Source organism: Cnephaeus nilssonii (assembly GCF_951640355.1).
Source record: "Cnephaeus nilssonii genome assembly, chromosome: 13".
NCBI lineage: Eukaryota > Metazoa > Chordata > Mammalia > Chiroptera > Vespertilionidae > Cnephaeus > Cnephaeus nilssonii.
Window position 1 is genome coordinate 8,729,696 of NC_137084.1, and position 21,755 is coordinate 8,751,450.

The 21,755-nt window shown below is 45.0% G+C and overlaps 1 protein-coding gene across 3 annotated transcripts in view; it reads left to right on the forward strand.

Annotated features, from left to right (window-relative positions):
• KIAA1549L (KIAA1549 like) overlaps nucleotides 1-21,755 on the forward strand; it is a gene marked incomplete at its 5' end in the record, with an annotated part of 219,082 nt that overhangs the window by 170,503 nt on the left and 26,824 nt on the right. For all 3 annotated transcript variants that reach the window (XM_079789060.1, XM_079789061.1, XM_079789062.1), the window contains 4 exons: nucleotides 1,330-1,460; nucleotides 8,447-8,625; nucleotides 12,330-12,547; nucleotides 17,800-17,929. In XM_079789060.1, the coding sequence (XP_079645186.1) occupies nucleotides 1,330-1,460; nucleotides 8,447-8,625; nucleotides 12,330-12,547; nucleotides 17,800-17,929 (658 nt within the window). The remainder of the gene's footprint in view (nucleotides 1-1,329; nucleotides 1,461-8,446; nucleotides 8,626-12,329; nucleotides 12,548-17,799; nucleotides 17,930-21,755) is intronic.

The window sequence follows — 21,755 nt, forward strand, 5'->3', positions numbered from 1 at the left end:
TAAAATTAAATTTAAAAAATAAATAAAAAAGAAAAGGTGCTCCGGCATGTGGGGAGAGCCACTACCTGAAGGGGGAGCTCTGGCTTCCAGGGCTGATTGGCCACCTCCCTCTATCCCAGTGGTCGGCAAACTCATTAGTCAACAGAGCCAAGTATCAACAGTACAACGATTGAAATTTCTTTTGAGAGCCAAATTTTTTAAACTTAAACTTCTTCTAACGCCACTTCTTCAAAATAGACTTGCCCAGGCCGTGGTATTTTGTGGAAGAGCCACACTCAAGGGGCCAAAGAGCTGCATGTGGCTCGCGAGCCACAGTTTGCCGACCACTGCTCTATACCTGCCCTCTATACCTGCGTACCTGGCACAATGCCCAATACAGTTGGCGCTCATAGTGTATTTCCTGAATGAATGAAAATAGCTCACATTGGTAGTTTCAAATGAAAGTAGTTAGCAGTTAGCACAGTTAAGAATGTGTGTGTGTGGGAATGAGAGAGAGAAGAATTTAATGATGGAGTGACTTCACCTTCAGTGGCTAAGGTATCCTACCTAATAAAATGGTAATATGTAAATTACCATCACTCCGCTATGCCCACGATTGGGCCAGCGGGAGGCACGGGGGCGGGATTCGGGGTGGCCGTGGTAGCCGATTGCGCCATGGCTGTGCTGCGGAACAGAAGGGGCCTCTGGGGCAGCGAGCTCACGTCCTGCCGCGGACCATCAAAAGCGGGGGAGCTGGGTGCCTGTCTGCTCCGGCACCAGGCCTTTCAGAAGCCTCCACCTAGCCGGAGGCTTCCGAAAGGCCTGGTGCACCAGCAGACAGGCACCCAGCTCCCCCGCGATCGAAGGTGATCGAAAGCAAAAGCGTGTAGGGGACCCTACACGTGCATGATTCAGTCATGCACTGGGCCTCTAGTAAGGTATATTCTCTATAGAGAACAGCCAAAGAGAGCTGTGAGCCCTACGTGCCCCTGAAGATGCCACATGAACCAAATACTCGGCAACATCTCCGAAGTGCTGTGTCTTAATAAGCGGGCATGCTTAAAACCATTTCCACAGTCACCGGGCGTTAATGAAAAAGAGATGGGGACTGAGGGCTGCGCTCACTGAACTTCCCTGCCGAGCTAAGCACCGGTCAGCGCACTTCAGGACAGCCAGCTACGTGACCCCTGCTGCAGTAGGGGTGTTTTAATCATTTCCGAATCATTTCCTTTTTTGTAGATAAAACCGGAAAGAAAGGCTACAGACATAAACTGTGCAAATAAAATAACCTTGAGAGGAGGCTGTGCTAGTTGAAACTTACCATCTCCTTGTTGCTATGGTTACCTCCAGCAGGTCACCCAGTGAGAATGGCTCTGTCATCAGCAACGAATCAGGGAAGCCCAGCTCAGGGAGGCGCTCGCCCCAGAATGGAACGGCGGTGCAGCAGAAAGCGACAAAGGAGGAGGCACGGAAGAGAACTGGTGAGAAGCCTTCCCTGCCAAGTACCGCCCTCGAGCCTGTCCCACACACGCGAGCACACATGCGTGCACACAGGCCTGCACACACTCACACACCCCAGTGTGCCACCCTCATTTCTTCTTTCTGTTTTGTCCTACAAAGGCCACAAGTCCGTTTCCTACCTACCTGTTAGAGTATTGCCTTACCCCCGTCTCTGAATTATTCTGGCTCCTGTTCTTACGGAATTGTGCAGGGCTTTAAAAAACTCGAATGCAGAATGAACTGATGTTTGCTTAGAGGTTTTTCTATTCTGGGGTGAATCGACATTTCTAGCACCAGGTCCTCTTGGGTGGCAGGTCTCTGAAATGCTGCTTGTCTTGGAGATTCCCCCCATTTTCTTTCCCTGACTCCCCTGATATGTTCCAGGGGTTCATGCTAGGCCAGTGAGTCCAGATGCTGCAAATCCACTCTCCCAGGAGAAACAGCACAGTAATAAATATTATCATAGACATCAGCCTATGCTCCTGCCTTTATTTTCCAGGGAAGCTTAACTGTTGAGTTTCTCAAACAGATCTTCTCCCTCCTTATAAAGGTTTGGTGTTGGGGTTTGTTGGTAAGTCCTCGGAGCCACCTGGCTGTGCTGTGGCACCATCTATACATAGCTCACATCTGCCGGACTCCATGGTGCAGCCTCCCTGTCTTCCCAATCCCACCTTTGTTCTGGTCCTCCTCTCCACTCGGTCCTTCCATGAGTGATGCTGGCTTCCTGGAGACCAGATTCAAGTGCCCCATGCCGCCACCGGATCAAGGAAGGTTCCTTCTGGAGGTCCAAGGGTTGCAGGCAGAGTCCTACAGCAATGCCAGGGGGGAAGCCCAGCGATCTGGCAGTCTGCTTGGTTGTGCTTCCTTCTTAAAGGAATTGGATGAGGTGTGGCTCGGGGGCTCTCTCTGGAAGCTAGTGCCAGAATATTCTTTTGCTTTCAAATGTCACTTACTTATTTCTTTGTTTCTGACAAAAGAACGAAGAGAGACAGAAAAGAAAGAATCCCACAATGGACCCCATGCCCAGCTATCATATAAAACACTTGTTTAAAATGTCATGCTGATTTGATCCTTACATTTTTTCTTCTCCTGAACTCCCCTGCCCTGTAATGCGGAAACTGCTTTCCACACCAGAACCAGGCCCTGACATGTGGGGTTTTCCTGGGACATCTGTCCTCCTTGGGGCCAGAAATCCTGCCCATCAGCGCTCGGCCAAGCCAGCTCACAGAGGGCCCGAGCTCTGACGTGTGAAGGGGGACGTGAACTTAGCAACTTTCTTCTCTTCCTTCCCAGAGCGAGGTGCTAAGAGAGAAGGGGAGAGGGAGGGAGGGAGGGAGGCAACACAGAGACAATGGACAGTGAAGACACGGGGGAAAGTTCTTTTAACCAAGTGCAGAGACTGCCATCACCACCCAATCAAGGGACCCTCCCTGCTTCTCTACTCCCTCCCAGCCCTCCCTCCCCGCCTTCCTTTATATTCTTCCTGGAAATATATAAGGTCAAGTCCAAGTCCTCCCTCCCCCAGGTCCCCCATTACCCACCCTAGTCCTCAAATGACCTTGAGTAACTTGGCGTGTCTTTCTCAGACCTTTTTACTATGCATATAAAAACACATGCATCTCTTTGTTTTCTGTCGTGTAGCTTTGTTTTATTTTGTAAAATGGGATCAATGTACATACTGTTCTGTGGCCTTTTTCTCGCATAAGAATGTGCAGCCTACAGACTCCTCTGTCAGTAAATACACACGTACGAGATGATGCCTTTCCCTGTCCCCCGCATTTATTTCATAGACAAGGAGGAGCAGGGCCGGTTTCAGACCCCATCGCTCCCCACGCCGCTGGGGAGACACAGACATGCTCGAAATGTCCCTGCTGACCTCCCCCATCCTTGTTCTGCCACCCGCTCGGCCGGCCTCCTTATTCTGTTTAGGTCACTGTGCTTATTTACACATCAGGTTCAGAAATGACAGCAGCACGGCGCACCAGCAGAATGCAATTACTGACCAGGTTGAGGTGTTCATGCAACAGCTTTATGTAAACGCCACCCTTTCTCCCGGTTCCCAGGGCTTCGCTGCATTGTCTTTTTGCCAGAAGTCAACCCAGTGAATTTTCAGGGTTGGTCGCTGCTGTTTCACCACTGGTTCCCACCCAGTGAGGTTTCCGTTTGAAATTTTCAAGTAGAAGTGGTAGCACCAACCCATTTCATGTAAACAGATGCTGAAGCACATCAGAATTCTAGGCTGGACCTTCAACGGAACCTACGCTTACTTGTCCTTTTTTATCAAAGGGCTCCACTTTATCATAATGCTAGGTTATAGTCTACCCCCCATAAAATCAGTAATGTGTTTTATTGGAAGATGAACCTAAGGAATGGAAGGAAAGGAGGGAGGGAAGGAGGAAGGAAAGACATAACACTGAAATTGTGGAGAAATACAAAAAGGTATCATACTGTCAGCTTGCGAAAGGTATGTTAGTGTGTGACTGTGGTCTCTGAGAATGGACTATTCTCTTGGTGTGGAATATTCAGATACCGTTGTTCTATGGCTCGGTATCCATTCTAGAGGTTGGAGTTACTAAGGTTAATTAACAAATGTTAATGTTCTGGGCTGTCATTCTAAAACTGTTTGTTTCCCACCAGTTTTGTTGCATGTGTACCTTGTGATTTTCCATTTTTGTGAAAATAAGACCTTTAAAAGGGAAAGACATTATCCCTCCAGGAACGCAGCTGAGTGGGTCCTTGTAGCTCAATGGCCTCATTAGCTGCCTACTTTAGAGTCTGTTTCAGGACAATCCTATATAATAAAGAGGTAATATGCAAATTGACCATTACACACTCACAAGATGGCTGCCTACAACCAGGCCGGCAGGGGGGTTAGTGAGGGATGACCAAACAACTGAACCAGCAGGCTGCGTGGGGTGACCAGGCCGGTGGGGGGGGGGGTGGGGGTTAGTGAGGGACAACCAAACAACTGAACAAGCAGGCTGCATGGGGCAACCAGGCCAGCAGGAGGGCCGTGAGGGGCGACCAGGCCAGCAGGGGGGCAATTGGGGGCAACCAGGCCAGCAGGGGGGGGGGGGCAGTTGGGGGCAACCAGGGTGGCGGGGGAGGTGCAGTTGGGGGTGATGAGGCCAGCAGGGGGGGCAGTTGGGGGCAATTAGGCCAGTGGGGGGGAGGCAGTTAGGAGCAACCGGGCCAGCAGCGGGGGGCAGTTAGGGGCAACCAGGCAGGCAGGCAGGTGAGCGATTAGGAGCCAGCGGTCCAGGATTGTGAGAGGGATGTCCCAGATTGGAGAGGGTGCAGGCTGGGCTGAGGGGAACCCCCCTCCCCCCGTGCATGAATTTCATGCACCAGGCCTTTAGTGTTTAAATATAAATGGGAAAGACAGAGATGACAGCTAGGATTTTGAAAGCAAAAGAATTTGGCATTTTTTTTCAACCAAATACAGACACTTCTACTTCTGAATTAAAACCAATGTCACCCAGCCAGTGTGGCTCAGTGGTTGAGCATTGACCCATGAACCAGGAGGTCACAATTTGATTCCTGGTCAGGGCACATGCCTGGGTTTCGGGCTCGATCCCCAGTAGGAGGCGTGCAGGAGGCAGCCAAGCAATGATTCTCTCTCATCATTGTTGTTTCTATCACTCTCTCTCTCTCCCTTCCTCTTTCTGGAATTAAAAAAGAAAAAAAGAACCAATGTCACCTTGGAAAAAGTGTTTTCCAGGAAACGAATTAATAATTAGTTCCAGACGAGGACATACTATATATATTTAAATGTTCAGTCATTTAAGAGCAAAAACTTCCATACACCCTTAATTGTGCACCTTCCTTTAAGTCCCTGAGAGACGTGCCAGAGATATTAGCTCAGAAACACAGCTTCATTTTTCATTCTTTCTGTGCCTTCCCAGCGAGGTGAAGACTTGCTTATTATCTGATAAACACCAGAGGGCAGTGACGCTGGTTATAAATAGTCTCTAAGCTTTAAGGGAAATTCCAGGAATGAAGAGCGTGCATTGTTCAAGAGCATTATCTGCCTCAAATGGGAGGGCTTCCCTCCTCCCCCGCCATGCCAATGTAAAATAAACATCAAGAGACGAAATCTCCCTTCCTAGCCTGATTTGCAGAAGTTCAGACCAATACTGCAACTAAGGCACAACCAGATCCGCGTGGCGGCATTTACTGTGATGATGGCATTTATTGTGATGGCGGCGATGGTATCTAGGACACTTCAGCAGTTTAACTGTGGCCCTTTTGTTTAGCATTCTTGTGCTTTTTCTTTGGGGACTAATTATACATTAAATATTCCCATGAACCTGCTGTACTCACACAGCATTTTAGTATTAATATTTAATGTAATGCCCTTTAATGTATTTTTCCATATAGTTTTTTTTTGGGGGGGGGCGGGGGAGGATCACTAATTATTTTTCTCTTAAACCAAGAGGAATTATTGTGCAAATCTGAATTTGACTATTCTGACAGTGAGAATGAAAAAAGGACTATAGTTTGTACAGTGCCCGGGGCATCCTTTTTCTGTCTCCTTGGAGTTATGCTCCTCCCCTTATCCTGTCCATGGGGCGGGCAGTGAGCATGTCACAGCCCAGAAGCAATAAAAATATGAAGTACCATCTCTTCACATGTTTACCTGTTCTGCAGGTACTAACATCTCCTTTCCAAGTCAGGAAATTTTAGTCATTCCTTTATTCATCATTTACTCAGCAAATCCCTGCTGAAAGCCAGCTGCCTATGAGCCGTTATTAAAGGCAATAGGTATTGCCTTTAAAAATATGGGCAAGAATGGGGCTTATATTCTAGTGTCTGTACACAAATCAATAGCATTGCATGCTGTGAAGAAACTATAACAGGGTGATGAGGCAGGTTGTTTTAGACGAGTGGGCAAGGAAAGTCTTCTTTCAAACGGCAACTTGAAAACTGAGAAGGAACTAGGCATGTAAAGGACTGGGGAAAGAGCTTCCTGAGCAAAATGAACAAAACCCTGTTCGAAAAGCTGCTGTCGCTGGAGAGGGGACGAGGGAGAGAGGGAGGAATGAGCTCAGCAAGGTCGCCAGGACCAGGTTGTACAGAAACTGGGCGGCCTGAGTTTTATTCTGAGAGACACGAAGCCTCCAGAGGGTTCTGGTCAAAGGAGTACTGTGACCTGGTTGTCTTTTAAAAAGATGATCCTTCCTGGCTGCTGGTGGAGTATGCATTTTAGGGCTAGGAGGTCAAGACTGGAAGCTTGGAGGAGGGGGTTGTTTAGGAGATGTATTAGTCACTTGTTGCTGCGTAACAAATCACCCCAACACCTAGTAACCAAAAGCGACAATCTGCATTTATGGTGTTGGATAATGTCTGTGGGTCAGGAACTCAGGAGTGGCTTAGCTGGGTGGTTCTGGCTCAGAATTTCATGAGGTCACCGTCTGGGCTATCGTCATTTCTAAAGACTTGGCTGGGCCTGCCGAATCCACTTACAAGATGGCTCATTCATAGCTGTTGGCAGGAGTCTCATTTTCTTGCCACATGGACCTCCCCATAGGGCTACGTGAATGTCCTCATAACATGGCAGCTGGCTTTTCCCAGAGGAAGGGGTCCAGGAGAGAGCAAGGTGGGAGCCACAATGTGTTTTAATGACCTAGCCATGGAAGCAGCACACTGTCATTTCTGCAATTTCCTTTTGGTTACCCAGGTCGGTCCTATTTATTGTGTCTGTGACTCTGAGGAGGTAATCATCTGGGAGGCTGGGCACCATAGATGGCTTTCATAGCAGGTGTCCAGGTGGGAGATAATGGGGGTCAGACTAGAGTGTCCCGCAAAACTCCTATGCTTCTGGTAACATGTCTGAGTAGAGATTGTCCTCTGTCATTGGCAGTTTGGTGGCCTGCTATTTGCCAATAAGTCCACAGAACCAAAAAATACTCCAGTTATAGCCATTGTTAGACTCTGAAGCATTTTAGCCACAATTTACTTGGCTTAATTAGACAAATGTTCTGTGATTATGGCAAGCGACAGAAGGATACAAACTATGTGTTTCTCAATGATTTAAATAACATCCCAATCTCTTGAGCAGACAGGAGGAAAGATAAATACACTTCTATTACATTCGTATTTTAATAACACCTATTTTGTTCCTAAATTGCCTGCTGGTTTAGTTGCTTGAACGGGCTTAATTTATCTCTCGCCCAGCCATGCTCAATAAACTGTCATTCTTATAGTCAGTTAATGGGAAGATGCTTTAAGGAGAAGTAAATCAGCAAGTACCACCGGCCCTGGAACCCCTTCTGTCAGCTTAGTTCTGGAAGCAATCGCAGTAGAATTATTATCTGTCAGAGGCGAGAATTAATGCAAAAGAGCGTAGGTGAAAATTGCTCTGTTTAATTAGGGGAGTTGTCTGTAGCTTTAAATTAGTTTCTCTGGTGGTTATTTCTTAGCTTTTTTTTGTTTTAGACAAATGAAAGAAACTAAAACTCAAATCATTGAGAGGCAGCCTTTAAGGGAGAAAAAAAGTGTCAGCTGCAATTACTGTGGCTGGTTGACCTTAACATGGTGCAAAAATGGGTAACTCTGGTGGCAGAGATTGAACTGAATGCTGTTATTCAATGGATTGTCATATTTTAAGAAGAGTTCCACGTTTGGCCAAGTGGCATTTTTTTCCATCTCTGACTCAAACTTGGAGAAAAATAATTTACTTCTTTTTTTTTTTTTTAAAGGTGTTTGTCACAAGTTTGAAAAAAATGGTTGTTACCATTTAAATTCAGACTTTTAAAATTCTTTCCTACCCATGGATAGCACAGCAGGCCGTACGTTGAAAAGAAATACCTGTGTAGCAGTGAGCCCTTGGCACAGAACCAGACCCTGTTGTTTCTGAGGTTTTGAGTAAAGTAATGTCCTTGGGCTGTTAGCATCACACATAAATCCCCCATGTTCTTGAGGCGCCCCTCCGGCCATAAAACCGATGTGTTTATTTGTGCTTTAGTGCCCGCCAGTGATGAAGAGGAAGGCGCGGTTCTGTTCGACAGCTCTGGCAAGGCGGCTGCTGATCCCTTTGACTCGTCGTCTGGATCCGTGCAGCTCATCGCAGTAAAACCCACAGCCCTCCCTGTGGTGCACCCCACCCCGGACCGGAGCCAGGAGGCCGCAGCGCTCAACGGTGAGGTGAGCACCTGAGCACCCAGAACGGGAGAGAGCCCAGGCGGCCAGGAGCACCACCTGGGAATGCCGGGGGCAGGCTGCGTCCAGGTACATAGGGCTCCCTCGGTCATTTCCACCTCTGTGTGCACAAGCCTCAGCAGAATGAATCAGGGCACACGTCACCCCAAAAAATTCGTTAGGTGATGTTTTCAGAGCATCTTTTTTACCTTCATTCTAGAAAGTCTAGAGGGGGCTTTTTAAAAACAGTAGTTATGAAGAGAAACATCAGAAACTCCTCCCCACATACAGTCTTTGACCTTCCTTGATAACGCTCCTAAACTGTACATTATCGGATGCCAATTGTAGTGGGAATGCAAGGGGCTTAATGTGAGAGGGCACTGGAAAAGATCCTGTCACTCAAACAGGGATGTGCCCACTAAATAGACTTTGAAATGAATTTCACTTGTTGAAGCAAGATTGAAACCACCCTTTGGCTGCTTTTAGAAGGATTTCTATGGATATCATGTGATCATCAATTTTCTTAAGAGTCTGAAAAGAATTGTAACATATATAGAAAATGATGATTTCACAAAGGTTATTTTAAAGAAAACATAGCAACATAGGAAGTTCAGAAAATAAGAGAGAAAAATCACTATAATTTCACTACTCTAGCATATCCTCTGTTTTCATTCTTACAACTTTTCTTCAAGCTTTTGATCAAACTCGTTTATATTTTAGAATCCCATCATCTTGAATGTTAGACATTTGCTGTGTTGCTATTGTCTTGCTGATGATCATTGTTAATGACTTAGTTGAGAAGGTATGCCATGGATTAAAAAACTCGTCTCCCATTGTTCAAACCTTCCAGGTATGTTTTTGTTTCCAGTTTTGGTTTTGGTTATTTTAAATATCACTTCAATTAATAATTTTTAAAACGTTTATTTTGAAATAATTTTAAGCCAAAAAGAAAGAGTTTTAGTAATAGTACAGAGTTCCTATACACTGTCAAACAGAACTGCGCCTTCCTCTTCATCACTTTCGGGCACTGAAGCACAAAAATTTTATTTATTGATTTTGAGAGAGAGAGAGAGAGAGAGAGAGAGAGAGAGAGAGAGAGAGAGAAGAAGAAGAAGAAGAAGAAGAAGAAGAAGAAGAAGAAGAAGAAAGGAGAGGAGAGGAGAGGAGAGGAGAGGAGAGGAGAGAGGAGAGGAGAGGAGAGGAGAGGAGAGGAGAGGAGAGGAGAGGAGAGGAGAGGAGAGGAGAGGAGAGGAGAGGAGAGGAGAAGAGAAGAGAAGAGGGGAAAAAATATCAACTTTGTTGTTCCACTTGGTTGATTCTCATATGTGCCATGACCTGGAATCAAACCTATATCCTTGTCAGATCAGGCTGATGCTCTAACCCAGTGGTCGGCAAACTCATTAGTCAACAGAACCAAATATCAACAGTACAACGATTGAAATTTCTTTTGAGAGCCAAATTTTTTAAACTTAAACTTCTTCTAATGCCACTTCTTCAAAATAGACTCACCAAGGCCATGGTATTTTGTGGAAAAGCCACACTCAAGGGGCCAAAGAGCCGCATGTGGCTCGCGAGCCGCGGTTTGCCGACCACTGCTCTAACCAATTGTGCTACCCAGGCAGGGCCTCCTATACACTCTTTACATAGCTACCCTAATGTTAACATCTTACAGAACCATAGAATAATTATCAAACCCAGGAAATTAACATTGGTACAATACTCTTTGCATTTTACTGGTTTTCCCACTGATGTCTTTTTCGCATTTCGGATCCAGTCAAGGATACTACATGGCATTTAGTTGTCTCCTTAGTCTCTTCCAGTCTGGGATAGTCATTCTTTGTATTTCATGACCATTACTCTTTCGAAGGTACTGGCCACTTGTCATGTAGAATGTTTCTCAATTTGAGTTTGTCTGATGTTTTCTTGTGACGGGATTGAGGTTATGCAATTTTTGGCATAACCACAGGAGTGATATGCCTTTTTGTGGGCATCATATCAGGAAGTACCTGATCCTAATCTGTCTGATTGCTAGGGATTATTAACTTTCATCTCTGACTTTGAACCTCTCATGGAATGTTGCTTTAGTTGAGATTCCAGAAACGGGATTCCTGGCCCAGAGGATATTACGCTAACTTCCTTCTTTACTAGATTTTGCAGTGGCAAGCAGAATGAAGGAACAGTGAAATTCTTCCAGCCTAAAAATAGAATTAGGGACCCAATTGGGGAAATCTTTGCAAAAGTTAGGGGAAAAAAATGTCTTCCAGTTATTATTTCTTCAAACATTGTAAAACTACAGTATCTAAGATAGTGAACCTTGGTCCTCATATTATGTAGGTTGATAATATGCACCAGGCGAATTTTCATTTTACGAATTACAGGAAATTCTTTTAAATATTATTTTAGCCTCGGCCAGCATGGCTCAATTGGTTGAGCATTGTCCCATACACCAAAAGATTGCTAGTTCAGTTCCCAGTCAGGACATATGCCCCTGTTGCTGGCTCGATCCTCAGTGGAGGGCATGCGGAGGAAGCCGATCAGTAGTATTCGCTCATCAATGTTTCTCTCTCTCCCTCTCCCTTCCTCGCTCCATAAAATCAATAAAAACATATTTTTTAAAAATATTTATTTTAAAGAAAGTATAATAACAACACTACACATGGTTATATTAATACAATCAAGTCTGATTACAAACAGCACTAATGGTTCTCCATGTCATCCAGTAGGTGTCAGGCAGATTTCACCATTCAGTTTCATTCATGGGTGTAACATCTTCATCCTTTGTTGTTTATTTAGCATAGTCATCTGTTTGTATCCTTTTTAAAATATATTTTTTATTTATTTCAGAGAGGAAAGGAGAGGGGGAGAGAGATAGAAACATCAATGATGAGAGAGAATCATTGATTGGCTGCCTCCTGCACGCCCCCCTACTGGGGATCGAGCCCGCAACCCGGGCATGTGCCCTTGACCGGAATCAAACCTGGGACCCTTCAGTCCACAGGCTGATGCTCTATCCACTGAGCCAAACCAGCTAGGGTTGTTTGTATCTTTGAAGGTCAAAAAGGTATGTTCCTTTCTAGAAGACCAGATTGGCTTTGCCCTTTAGAGCAGAAACTGGTTGGCATTAGTGGCCATACAAGGCTTCAAAATTCTTTATCTCTTGAGAAAAATACAAATTGACAAAAATAAGCACTCAAATGCAGATCGATAGTGTGCAGAGGCCTCGGGAGCAGGATGTCTGCTGCCCCCTCCCACCCCGTTCATCTCAGTTCAGCCTCCTCAGGAACCGCCTGTCTCATTCGGGTAGATTGATGGCCAAGGGAGATTATTGGGTTCCTCAGGGCTGAACCTAGATTTGGGCACCAAGATCCAGTGGGGCTGCTAAATCAGAGGCTCTCATGCAGGGGGGGGGGGACAAAAAAGGTTTAAGGCCCACAACACAAAGCTAAAAGAGTGGACCAGGCCTATGTCTGAACAGACTCAGGTAGATTAGGGAAAAGGAGGCTTTGGTGGAAGGTCTCAGGCAACATGGGTGCGGGCCAGACTCCACGTTGTCTGTGGCCCGCTGTTGTGAGCTGGTATTGGAAGGGATCACAGTTGGGTCTGGCTGGCTCGAAGGCCAGGACCTGAAGCCTAGGATTACTTCTCCTGGAGTTGTGAGCCTCCGCTGTGCAGGGTCAGGTGTGGGCTTGAGACTATCTCTCTCTCCCCAGGTGAACAAAGCCCTGAAGCAGAAGTCAGACATCGAACACTACCGGAACAAGCTGCGCCTCAAAGCCAAGAGGAAGGGGTATTATGATTTCCCTGCGGTGGAGACAAACAAGGCCCAGACGGAAAGAAAAAAGATGTATGAGAAATCCCAAAAGGAAATCGAGCACGTGTTGGATCCAGACCCAGAACTGTGTGCCCCATTCGCCGAGTCTAAAAACAGGTGCGGCCTGTAAGGCAATTATTTGAAGGTCGCTGTGCCATTGGTGGGATGAGGGTAGAGGGTGCCTTGGGCAGTGCGGTCCTGGTCCCTTGATCTGTTCGCTTAGGACTGTCATCTTTGAAGGCCACTGAGCCAGACCATCCTCTTGTGCGAGCACGTGCTCCAGAATGAGTCTGGAGGAGAATAAAATTGAAGCCACAAATCCTTGGGCAAACAACCATAATTGTCCTTCCGCTTAATGATATTTTCAAACTTTAGCTGTTTCAGAGCTGGGCGACGATATCATTATCACCTACCTGGTTATGCAACTTCCAGATCAAGGGGCATGGTATTTTTCAATTATTTTAGAGGCTCTTGCATAAGAAAAGCAAATTTCATGCCTCACCTTTTCATTCAGCTGCAGTAAGTATTTACCACGTAGCTACTCGGAGCTCCGTGCTGGGTTCACCTCTTTAATTCATGGATTTGTTGATGTATTTGACATTTGTTGTCACCTACTATGTATTAGCCACCACACAAGATGCTGAATACTGTCACAGTCATGTTGCTTTTTCTCACTCATCCATTCAACTCATTCATCATTTTATGACAGACAAGACAGCCCAATTGCTGCTCTTAAGGTCCGAATTGGGTGAGAAAGATAACCACCTCAAAAGTTTATTACTCACAAGTGTGATGGGAGTTGAAATGTGAGGTGCTGTAACAGTCTATCAGGGGACCCGGCCTCCCAAGGGCAGGTTAGGCCCAGTGGTTTGAATTATCATCCTTCCAAGTTGTGTTGCCAGCTAAGCAGAGAGTGGTCTCACCTGCTGGGTCAAGGAATAGAGGTTCTAGCAAAGCTGTGCGCGCCCATCTTTCTTCTTCTCCTCCCCACCCCGAAGCACTTCTTCAGAAACACGCTTTCATGGTTTGAGACCATGGCTCCCAAATATACATTCTCCTTGGTGATGGCCCCTTGGCTGAGAGCATGCCGATGCCCTGACCCACCCCCTGGCCTTGGCAGACACTCTTCCCAGACTGGGTGGGACAGGGCCGTTCCTGCCTGAGTGGGTGTTTATTAAAAGCAGACATGACCATGTGACAGGCTTGGATGGAAGACACAAAATCAAGCTGGGAGGTGAGGCTAACATTTTTGAATGGACTTGACAGAATTTGTTTTCAACAGAGAAATAAGGGATTGTTAACCCAGTGCTTCATTGAACATGCTTCTCATTAGGCTGGGTAGGGACGGCAAGCTATTGATGTGACATCACACTGTGACAGGGGACACAATGCTGGTGTCACCGTGTTGATAACTGTAGAAAGAAGAGGAGATATGGATTTTATGGGGAGGCTGGGGCTTCTTTAGTGTTTACTGTGCATGTTGAGACCTTTCAGTTCAGCAGTCTGTCATAGACAGGGTGGGAGGTTGTTTTTTCTGGGTTTCCTGCTGACACTCAGAAAAGGAATCAAATCATGTGCAAATGAGAACTTAACTTGGAAGCTATTTGAGAAATTAACAAAACTTTCCGCTGAAGCTTTAACATTTTTTTAAATTTTTCAATTATAGTTGGCATTCAGTATTATATTAGTTTCAGATGTTCAGCCTAGTGACTAGACATTTACTTATATAACTTGTGAAGCGATCCCCCTGATCAGTCTACTACCCGTCTGGCACCGTACATATTTATTCCGGTATTATTGACTGTATTTTCTATGCTGTACTTTACATCCCTGTGACTACTTCACAACTACCAATTTTTACTTCTTGACCCTTTCACCTTTTTCACTCAATCCTCCACACCCGCTTCCATCTGGCAACCATCAGTCTGTTCTCTGTATCTATGAGTCTGTTTTGATTGTTCGTTTATTTTGTTTTTTAGACTCCACCTATATGTTAAATCATATGGATTTGTCTTTCTCTATCTGACTTATTTCACTTAGCATAATACCCTCTAGGTCCATCCAGGCTAGAAGATATTATATGGTAAGGTTTCATTCTTTTTATGTTGAGTAATATTCCATTGTATATGTGTACCACATTTTCTTTAGAACACAGATTGGGAACTGCTTTCTTAAACTATAGTAGGATTTAAAAGCTCCTAAAAAATCAAACAAAATTTAGCATTTCAATTCAGCCTCCTCAGGTACTGAATTGGCCATTTAGTTGGTGCCTACATGGATGAGACAAGGCGGTACCTGAGGAGGCTGAATTGAGACATATTATATTTTTAGAGGTAAGAAAAACTTACTTCTCAAATTTGCAAGTTTCCAAATTTATTGACTTTTAAGGAATATAGCAAAATAACAACAAGAAATTAACACACCTCTTGGAACTCTATTTGGTTAGAATAAGTAATCTCTCTACCCAGGAGCCTAATTGTTTCTAAGTAGTTGCTTGCACACCGTGCACACTGGTGGTCTGCTCCGTTGCGGTTCATAGTAAACAGCAGCCTAGAAGCTGTGTACCCTAAAGGCGGCTAGCGTGCACTACAGCATCTAAGCTCTCACCCACACTCATGTTTCCTGAAAGAGCTTCCACAATCTCACGTTGTATTTCTAATGCTTCCAAAATAACCTACTTTACTAATCCTGGGGTTTTATTCCCAACCACCCTTATTAGTAAATCTTTTCTAAATGGGCTAATTGCAATCTCAGGGCAGCTGTGAAATCTACTTTAAAAAAAAAAAAGGTCTGTAAGTAGGTCAAGGAAGAGAGTTCTGTGGGGTCTCTCTTAAATCACTCAGGACAGATTCTGTTTTACAAAACTGCGCTCCATTCCTAAAGGAAGCCTCTCATTGCAGACAACTCTAGGGCACGTTTTATTATGGCCGGCTTTACACTCTTACATTAGTCAGGATTCTTTTGTTTGCAAGTGATGGAAATCCAGCACAAACGGGTTAAATAAAAGGGAATTTGTTATTGAACATAATGGAAAGGTCAGGGCTTCCGGTGTGGCCAGATCCCAGGGATCATGCAATGTCTCCCATATTTGTCTTGCTCTCTCTTCACTCTTAGCTGGCTCCTTCTCAGGCAGGCTCTTCCTCTCAGCGGCAGCAGCACCTCTAGGCTTATAGTCTGTCTTCTTAGAAACCTCAATGCCAAGAGCATGCCTGTTTCCTGGTTGCTCTAGTAAAAGCCCGGGGATTCAGTGTCCTCGGACCAACTCCCTCTGACCAATCCCTGTGGCCCCGGGGGTGCGATGCTGTGATTGTACAGCCTGATTCTCATGCCAACCCCTGGAGTAAGTGAATGCCACAGAGAACAGCATGTGAGTACCAGGCAAGCAGAGATCACAGGTGCTCTCTAAAAAGGTGTAAGCCCTCGTGGTGAGGGCGTAGGTCAATTGGTGTTTGTTTCATTCTCTGGGCTAATTTTGAGGGTAGTGTTTTGCTTTGGGAGTCCTATTGTCTGGTCTAGATTAACAGGGTGTGACTGCCATGCTTTGACATTCGGGGGTGGTGGGTGGGGGTGTGATCTTGAAAAGGCATGTATAGTGCCAGATTTCTGGTTTCCCACAAAGCCACTGAGAACAAATAAAGCAACTGTTTTACCTTCAACCCGTGAATAGATAGCATGTTAGAATCAAGACAGAAAATAGGTGGTATCTGGGGAGTTCTCTCAGGATAGATGCTCTAAAATGCAAGTTATTAACAGAGGGAAACTTCTTGTTGGATGAGAAGGAAGTTGGTGATTTTGTCACTCAAAGGATCACATGAAAGTTGCCTGTCCCCACGGGGCCTCACTCCCCACTTTGTTACTTCCTGTGGAAAAAGCAAAGCCAAGCCACAAGCCTCATTTGTTGCTGTTGTTTTCCTCCTCTTCAAAAAATTCCTCTAACGACAAGTGGAAACAGGACAGTGGTGGCAAATGTCGGCGTTTCCAAGGGGGAGCCGAGTGGGGCCTCTGAACGGGCTGCCCCCTGGGACTGACGTGCTTGGTGCCCAGGTGGGCGTGTGGCTGCCTAGGACTCGGCTGAACTGTCACCTCTCCTGAGAGGCCTTCCCTGACCATCCTGTCTAAAGTCGTCCCCCATCCTATCACCCTCGACATCCCCTTGTTGTTTTTCTGAACATTATTATAAGGCTTTTATTGCCAACAATACTATACTTTATCGTTGATTAAACACACGCATATGAATATCACATATATAGGGTATCCCCCCAAAATGTATACATACTAGTACACTGAATAATTATAAAGGCAGTGTTTATTAAAATGTGTTCAAAATTGAGCTATCAGCTATTGAAGTGTGTGTCACATTTTTGAAGTCTAGATGAACAGGTATTTGTGTGTGTGTTTATTTTGGCTTTTAGAATTTTTCTCAATTACAGTTTATTCGATATTATTTTGTGTTAGTTTCAGGTAGGCAGCATAGTGGTTAGACAATCATATGCTTTGTAAGTGTTCCCCCTGATATTTCCAGCACCTAGCTGCTACCATGCATAGTTATTATTATTGACTATATTCCCTATGTAGTACTTTACATCCCCACAACTGTTTTGTTGTGCTTCTCATCTCCTTGTTTTTCTTACACAAGGGGCTTACCCTGTTTAGAGAGCACGTGCCACTCTGAAATTATCATGTGGTTTATCTGTCTCTCTCACTAGAATGTAAGCTCTGTCTTGTTCACTGTGGATCTCCATCATCTTTCATGGTGACAGGAACATAGTAGGTACTCAGTAAATACTAGATATGGGTGGACAGAAGGACCAATGGATGGAGGAGCCACAGATTGCCTCTAGTTTATAACTCCTTAGGCCAGAGGGGAGACCACTGTGGTGAAGGTAGAAAAGAACGTCTATCCAAGTGGCAGTATTAAGCACCCCATTAGCCTGAGGGTTTATTAACACATCATGGAACCCTGCCTGCAGAATCAGAAAGATTAATAGGAACAGGAGGCTGCTGAGTCAACAGTCAACAGAAGCAAGTTTGTTCTTCCAGTGTTAGCTCTTTTTAAGGGTCCTGGGGAAGCCTTTGGCCTAGCCATCAGCAGGATTTTAGATGAGGTTGCAGTGTTGCGATGGATTGTAGTTACCAGATGAAAGAGCATTTACAGTTCAGCCACATGGTTATAACATCTGGAAGAAAAAAAAATCTTTATTCCACTATTTCTATGGCCCCCGGTGGCTGGGGAGCCAATACCATCAATTCTGAGATTTGTGAGGTGAATCCAACCGAACCCTTCATTGGTCGCCTGTATTTTGGATCAGTGGAGAATTCCATCTGTCAGGGCATTTGCTGCATCATAACAGTTGTTGGATTTTCTACAGGCAACAGACGAAGAACTCTGTCTACCGAAGCCGGCAGTCTCTGAATAGCCCTAGTCCGGGGGAAACCGAGATGGACCTTCTGGTGACGCGGGAGCGACCCCGGCGTGGAATTCGTAACAGCGGATATGATGTGAGTCTCTGTTGGGTCAAGCTTTCCTTTCCCTGAAAGCAAAAGGCATAGAGTATCCCGTAGGTTTCAGTTTAGTATATAGCTGTGGAATTTTAAAATGCAGTAAGATATTTTCTGTTTTATTATTTCTTATTACCTATTTGCAAAGTAAGGCTATTTGGAATTGCCAGAGTAAGAAATGATTGGTACAAGGGTCTTGATTTCCAAATGCAGTCATCTAGAAATAGTCCAGTATTGGCCTTAAACTCAGATTCTAAACTCTGTTCTTAGAAACTCAGTAAGAACCATGGCCATGGGTTAGAACTCATTTGAATACAGGCTGCTTTTAATCCATAGCAATGCTGAGGAGTTGGATTTGTTGATTGCATAACTTCTCAGTTTGCCATGGACACGGTGAGGTGTCAACAGAGAGATTTGGTGATTTCATGTGATGAAGTATAAGCAATATGCAGTGATATCTCCAAACTGCAAAAATTCTGCTGATCCCATCAGACTTCCCCAGATGATCAGTTATGATTTGGTGCCTCCTGTCACATTGTGCCTCCTGTCACATGTCACTGTACCTGTTGAGTTGCGCTCACATGAACGATACCCTGCTGAGATGTTCAGGAAGCTTCACCCAGCCCTGGAATTTCAGATGGTCTTGAATATACTCTTAGGTCTTATGAAAAGTGTTCCTTTCCCGTTCTCCTAAAGTGTTTCTCTTATTACAAATAAAAAGCTTTCTGTAACCGAGCTATGATCGAAATATGTCTGGATAAAGCTTTGTCATAATTTGTGAGGTTGTCATTTGAAAATGACACTTCTTAAATATACCATACTAATTTAATGGCGAGAATATTTCCCCTCCCCGCCCCCTCAGGATTGGTCACTGTATTCTACAATAGCTAAAAATGAAATTTTTTAATGGTCCGATTAAAATCAGAGATAGCCTACCTAATTTGAATTTCTAATTACCTTCCTTATATTTAAACTTGATGTTTGTGTTGGTGGTGATATCCTTCTCTCTTGTTTCTTTTTCCTTTTTTAATATAAGACAGTTTGATAGTTTCGTTTTTTGAAATTCTAGATGCTCTGGGCAAATCATTTCCCCCCCCCTCCAGATTAAAGTATTCAACATTAATTTCTCTCCTCATCAAAGTATTTCTTATACCAAACTCGGTCATCAATTTAACAGTCAGCCTGTGGTTGAATATTGGGCATTGGGCTTTTCCTGTTAATCTCTCCCTCCCAACAGTGCCTGTTCTTTCTGGCTGCTTGTAGTGGGGGGAGCTTTTTCTTCTGCAAAGGCATCTCTGAGGTATGACAGGATTCTTACGTTATCTCAAGATTAGTATTTATAGGTTTCTTGTGAGATTCTAGGCACATAAATCTTACTATTTGAGGAAATAGGCCAGAGGTTTCCGTGTTTTGGAAAGAGAACATTTGCATATTCTTTTAACCACTGTACCATGCTTGAGAGTACTCACTCTTGGAGTACTTTGGGAATGTCGTGTTAGTAAGTTACCTGGGAGGAGAGAGATGATTTTTAAAAGGAGGTTGCTCACCCCCTCACAAACATGTACAAATACTCCAATCATAGATTACATTAGGAAGACACTAATAGACTTTTTAAAAATATACATTTCTTTGAAGTGTGCACATGATCTCGGAAATAATAAGCAAACACGTTTCCTTGGGAGAAAATGATCATCTAGGGAACAGCTTTTAAGAATATGGACTGTTGGCTATGAGAGAGAAATTGCTTCCTATGTCTCCTCCTGTGTTCTTGATTCTAATCATATGAAAAGTGGCTATCATTTACTGACTGCACCCCGTAGACCAGCCCCTATTCCAGCCTTTCCCTGCGTATTGTCTAATTGGATTGGCAAAGCCATCCAGGTACTCTCATTATGCCCATTGTCCAGATGGGAAAACCAAGGCACAGAGCGGTCACCTAATTTGTCTGCCCACCTCCAGAGTCCATTTCCTTAATCACCATGCCATATGACTTCTATCTACACCCACCCTCCTAAACATCTGTCCTCACCTAACATAAGACTAGAAGATATTCTATATTTCTGAATCTCTCGAAGAGGCTCCATGTCAGGTCTCACGAGAATTCTTGCATGGAGCATTCACACAAGCAAAAAAAAAATGGACCAGCAGATAAAGTAGAAAAAGAGAAGAGTCATCGTTTTAAACAATGCACTCATTTTCTGAGCTCTGGATTTTCCAAAAAAGTCAAGGCACTCCTGGCAAAAGAATCCATCCGCCCAGCAGTGAGCAGGGCATTCAGCTGGAAGCATGTCAGTCTTTCTACTGGGACTGGGGAACTTGAAGCCGGGCCAGAATTTCCAGTCATTTCTGCCAGATCAGGAAACACCAGGGGTAGCTGCTCCTTGACCTGGTAGGAACCAAAGCCCTGGGAGATTGATTTAATTGTGAATTTTCCCGAAGTTGACTACGTTAGAGTCCCAACAGAAAAGCCTGCATGTAAAAAGCAAGCAAACAAACAAATACATGTTCCACAGGCAAATCTTAGCGCCAGGACTGAGGGAGGCCTGGACTGTTCCAGGTTTTCCCATGGGCTCCCCTTCCGGCCCGCACAGGAGAGCCTCTTGGCTCCCAGGGCTTTGGGAATCAGTGTGTTTTGCAAGAATTCTCAACCTCCTAGTCACGCTAACAACGGAGGGATGGAACACACTCCTGGCAGAACCTGTGGCTCATTTGGGTAGTGATTTTCTAGAAGGAAGCACCCCCGTTAGAAGAATGCATGATTTTAGAAAGTTGTCCAAAACTGGTCACTCCTAGATGGCCCAACCATATCATCAAATTAAATTTTGGCATTGAAATGAATCCCTCCCAGCGCATAAAATGGGTACAAGAGATCATGTCAGCCTAATATTTAAAAGCAAAAAAAAAAGAAATCTGTATTTCAAAATATTTTTTAAATGTTATTTTCCAAATGAAAGTCATAGAAAACAATGAAGCAGTGAGAAAAAGAAAATGGCCCAAATGTGAATTCTGGGGCAGAATAAAAACCCAAGTGATCCCCTCTCCCCACCCCCCCCCCACCCCCCGCCCTGAGTCGGCCGAATTAATAACCTCTGCCTGTAGCTGATGAATCAGACTTTGCTTCCAAAGGGCAAGTAATAATCCGATTGTTCCCCAGAAATAAAAATCAACCTGGATCTGTGTTTGGAGTTTAAAAATCTATGACAGGAATGGGGTCAGCTATGTGCCTTGGCTGTGAAGGAGACTGAATGGATTGTCTGAATTACAGCTTTGCAAATGAACGCTGCTGTCGCGGAACTAGAGACCTTTGTAAGCTACTGCCCTCGGGTCTCTCTGGGCTCCTTGTCCGAGGTTCCACGCCCCGGAGGCACTCAGAGGGCATTCGAGGCAGAATGGCGGGCTCAGACCCTAAAACGTGGGCAGTGGGTAGAGAACGTGAAGAAGGGTGATGGGTTCATCGATGCACCTCAGAAGGGAGATGGAAGGCTCTGCCACGGCAACCAGTCACCGGTTCTCATTCCAGAGGCGTTCTTTCCGGGAAATGGTGTGAAATGTTCGGGAACGCCAGCTGCTTTTCCATCTGAAAAGTTCATGTTAGTCTACACAAAAAGGGGTGCTACACCAGAGAAGGTTCAGCTGCAGAAAACACGAAGCCATTTAAATAGACAAAACATGACTATGAAGAATTGGGCGCTCCTCAAGTCGTCGGAGGGCTGGAGCAATGTTCCAGAACATTCCTGAGGAGGGGCCGCTGCCTCTGCCCGAAGCCGGAAGATGGGGAAGTGGCTGCCCTGGATCTGACGAGGAGCAGAAAGATGGGCGCTGCCTC